Source organism: Paramisgurnus dabryanus, chromosome 4 (assembly GCF_030506205.2).
Source record: "Paramisgurnus dabryanus chromosome 4, PD_genome_1.1, whole genome shotgun sequence".
NCBI lineage: Eukaryota > Metazoa > Chordata > Actinopteri > Cypriniformes > Cobitidae > Paramisgurnus > Paramisgurnus dabryanus.
Window position 1 is genome coordinate 33,873,056 of NC_133340.1, and position 4,720 is coordinate 33,877,775.

Consider the following 4,720-nt stretch of genomic DNA (forward strand, 5'->3'; position numbering starts at 1 on the left):
ATTGACGTATGTCTGGACCAATGATTTGATAGAATAATCTGACGTCACTGATTTCCGACCACTGATCGTTTTCCCATATGTGCAAGAAAAAGCTATCAAGAATGTACTTATATTGTTCGATAAAATTACATTTATTCAAACAAATAAATAAATGAATAAAAAATTTAGCTTAAACAATAAAAAATAAAAATGAAAATACTAATTTATATTATGAACACATTTGAATACAGTTTTTTATTTCAAAATGCATTGGTACTTTTTAGTTATGCAGTGATTATTTAATATATATTCTTATTGTTTACTTTTCATTTGTTCATACATTTAGATGTTATCTGGCAGATGACGCAAAACAACCAATCAGGCCTTGGTTCCTTTAAACATCTGGATGGATTACATATATAACAAATTTACATAAGGCAACAAAATGGAAAAGACTGATATAATTTCTCAGAAAAATCGTGTTCAAAGCTCTCTCATGTCATCTAGTGGGCAGTCACACTCCTATAATGCCACGAGACAAATTTACACTGAGATACGCATTTAAGTAATCAAAAATTATTTGTTGGACATTATCATTTATGTATGCTAATATTAAAGTAATTATTATTGTTTTTATTATTTATTATTATTTAGCATCTGCTGTGTTTTAATGCCATTTAATGCATCGGCTATGCAGTTTTGTAAGTGCATGGCACAGCAGTCAAAGGCAAAATAAAAGTCTGTTCAAGCAGCAGAACAGCCTATGGCTGTTTCCATGTATTGGTTTAAAAAAAACTATGCAAAGTGTATGCATACTCTATGAAAATGAGACCAAGAATGCAAACTCACTGATGTTCCTTAAATGAACTATAGGGTGATCATTTAATGATTTTTATAGTATTTACAAAACAACTGGAAAAAGTACATTTCTCAAAAGTTCACTCAAGTGAAATAAACATTAACAGTCAGTTTTGCGGAGAATTGAGATTTGGCATTTAAAGGTTGTTACAAAACACCACAACAATAAACTTTCTTAACCCTGATCGAAAACACGGAACATAAATCTTTCAATATTTTATTCAATCTTCTTTTCAACAAAGTCTACTCTCAATCTATGCAATACAAAGTACAATGACATGAAGTTTTAATTTACCTGTTAACCTTTTACCACCTCGAAACTCAAATTTTATTTTATTTTTATTTGACTCGAAAAAATTTTTTTCATTTCCATCCACCTCAAAAACAAACCGTATAGGCTACTACATAAAAAATAAAAATAAATAAAATGTCATCATGGTGGCCTTTTACAAGTTCTGAATGACAGCTGCCATGTTTGCGAGAAAAAAAACAACTCCTTACTTTCGAAATAAAGGGACGGATCAGCATGGATATCAATAAGAACACCAGTTATTTACCCTTCACGTAATGGCAAAGGGCAATTACAGGCTAATATCAAATAAAAATTGCAACTAGTTATCCTAAAAAACCATGGCGTAAAGTTGCTGTTAACATAAAGAAAAAGATCCTTCAGCTGAAAGAGTTGCATAACTGTGCCATTTAGTTAAAAACACTGTGCTTATCATGCATTTCAAAATCTTTTTAAGATTTTAGTGAAACATCCACCATACACTCCGCACACATGCAGCGAGCCACTGTATGCAATTTAACATACACATTACGCAATGTGATTTAACTAAACATTTTATTTAATTTTTTGCTTTCAACTGCGTGCCATTTAAGATTTGTCAACATTAGCGATTGAAAATGGCTGATGTAAAGAACCACACAACTACTAAAGTATTGAACTTGTGTGTTTCTCAAAGCTTACATTTTCCCTCATACTTATTTAACGCAAACATTCTCTCAAAAATCTACCTGTAAGACAAAAAAAACATATTATTGTTTAACACTGTTATCCATACGACCTACTGTAACCAATTATTTGATTTTGCATATAAACTTAAATGGGATTTTATTGGTAATTGGTTTAAATGTTTCTTTATTCCAAACATTTACACACAACAAAATACACTCAATCTTAAAGTAACATGTTTTGATATGTCTAAATAGATAGATCAAGCCTCTTAATAATAAGTAAAGCATAACATCATATGGTCTCCGCACAATGTCTCTCACAAAGGGGAAAAATCTCCCCTTAAGCGCGATTAAAGTCGCCCGAGTTCGGGCAATGAACGTGTCAGTGACGTCTCATCTTGACTCGTCGTGCAGGGGCGTGGTCATGTGAGTAACGTGAGCTCGGCTCTCTCTCCTCGACTCTTCTCAAGGAGTTCTCTGAACTACCGTCGCTGTGACGTCTCTGACGTGAGGGCAGCGAACGCCTCTGCAGTTCTTTGTCCATCTCTAGTACACGAGGCCTGAGAAAAGGAAGACCATTAATGCTTTTGCAAAATGCACGTGTAATCCGTAAGGTTTGAAAGATGTTTAAGGTACCTGTGCGCAGCGTCCGGGTCGGCCTTGCGATGTGAGCGTCTGGCTTTGAGGATGTGCCGTCTCTCTAAGGGTGTGCTCTGTGAATTTGAGTCTACGCGTGGGGCATCCGGTCTCGTTCTACAGTAAGAGATGAAAAAAAAACCTTTAACAACCCATATAACAACAGCATACACCCTACACTTTTACACCCATCAAAGTGTCAATAAGTTGTTTTTTGATAGGAGTTTGATTGACAGGCGACCTGACCAATCATCCCCCTGTTCACCATTTCTGTCAACTGGACACATCATCACATGCTGTTTTTTGTAACATGATCCCAGCTTACAGCCATGCCACAATAAAAAAACGGCCTCACAAAAGACGACATGTCCCAAATCACTTGTTCAAATGCATATTGCCGACTTTCTGTCTAAAATCAGCATGCTATTTTCTCAGAAATGATTATTTCACGTGCAGTGGAAGTGCTTTGGCTGATGTCAGACATAAAAGGGGGCGTGTCTTTGAGAAAAGTTTATTCAGAAGAGGAATTACTCACTTTCTCAGTATGATCACAGCTCTTCTTTCTTTAATGTCCTGCGGGCGGATGCAGTGTGTGATTTCATCAGCCGCATAGCCACTGAAAATTAGGTTACAATCATTACTACAGGTTTATTACACAACATACCATGTTTTTTTTTTATAGTTTTAAAGTACTATGTTTAATGGTTTAATGTTTTACTACTATAGTATGTTTATGGCATAGTAGTGGCATTATGAAATTCTAAAAAGCTGTTAACAGCATATTAAATGATTATAAAGCACTTTTAGGACCTTGTCATTATACCATAATACCATGATTTAAGTACTATATAAATGTAATATTACCTTAGCATGGTATAAATCAAGTTACCATATTAAACAAGGTACAACTTAAACTACGATGTCAACATTTTTAATCATTGGCATAATAATCCCTATGGACATGTGAATAGTGAAGCGTGTTTTTAACATTTCTACTACCATAATTCACTGTATATTTTATATTATAGTACAGGCACTGTTACTGGTTACACACCTGAGGACAGTGACGCTCCCGCGCCGCACAGGTAGGTGTAGCACGGGCTCGGACACGCGGATGGGCTTGAAGTGGAACTTGCATCCGAAGCAGAGCGCGCTATCGCTGAAGAACGACACGGAAACGATCGGCCGTTCAAAGATATGAATGGGATCCACGTGGGACACGATGCAACCCCCGGGCTGGTAGTCGTTGATCACCGCGCTGTTGACAAAGCCCTCCGGTATCACGCCGTTCGCGATCAACTTATCGATCACCATCTCGTGCACCCAGTCCGGGATCTCGTCCACCTCGCCTTTGGAGTACAAGCGCTCCTGCCCGGGGCCGCGCTTCTCCAACTGGGAGCCGTACGTGTAGCCCTCGCCGAAGAAGTATTTGTTCCGCAGGGGCGCCCGGTCCACTGTGTGCTCCCGGTAGAGCCCCTTGTCTGCCTTGGCAACCACTTCGTCGATCTTAGCCTCGATGAGCGCGCATTCCTCCGACGTGAAGATACTCGCCTGCTTTATGCTGCTCTTAACTTTGCGTGCCTCCGCGTCCCGACGTTCCTCGTAATCGCTCTCGTCGTCGTCCGACCAGCGGTATTTGCGCTTCTCGCCGTTGCTGTGCGAGAAAACTTTTTTGGAATTGTCCCTGTGAGGTGTCATCGACTTCAGCTTTTCCCGGAGATCCGTAAATCCAGACATTTTCAAGACCAAATCGACAAATTTGGGTTAGGTTAACAGTGTTATTATTAAGCGAAAATATCTTCAGGTCCCCATGATATATTAAGTGTCGGTCACTGAAGACGTGCGTGACGTGACCAGAGACACGCTGCGCAGCTCGCGATCCTTCGGGCCGGAGCAGTGCAGCTCGCTTCCTCGTTTCCTTTTAATTAATAAAAGGCAAATTAATCAATAAGGACCAAAAATCGAGCCATTTCACATCCAACCTTACTTATTTTATAACGTAGCGCTTTAAACGGTCTGTCAATCACTAAATCCTGCAGTAGTACAGTCCCATAACATTAGCACGTAGCAGAGCTGAGCTACGCCACCATTAACTTCCGATGGACATAGGATTACAAGAGCTTGATTTTATTCGCAAACCTGTAGGTCGTTGTATCCGGTACGCTGATCGGTCTGTGTCAATGTATCAAAAAAAAACGCTAATTATGATGGTGGTGCCAAAACAGAGCCGCGTAGAGAACACAAACTCGTGTAACCAAAACTGTTAAATGAACTGCGCATGCGTCTGCGC

The 4,720-nt window shown here is 38.9% G+C and overlaps 1 protein-coding gene across 1 annotated transcript; it reads right to left on the reverse strand.

The window, feature by feature from the left end:
* Nucleotides 1-828: 828 nt before the first annotated feature.
* alkbh5 (alkB homolog 5, RNA demethylase) lies at nt 829-4,720 on the reverse strand. Its single transcript, XM_065254293.2, has 4 exons — nt 3,485-4,720; nt 2,966-3,046; nt 2,431-2,547; nt 829-2,354 (listed from the first exon to the last, which is right to left on the reverse strand). The coding sequence occupies exons 1-4, from the start codon at nt 4,165-4,167 to the stop codon at nt 2,177-2,179; spliced, it is 1,059 nt and encodes a 352-aa protein (XP_065110365.1). The 5' UTR covers nt 4,168-4,720; the 3' UTR covers nt 829-2,176.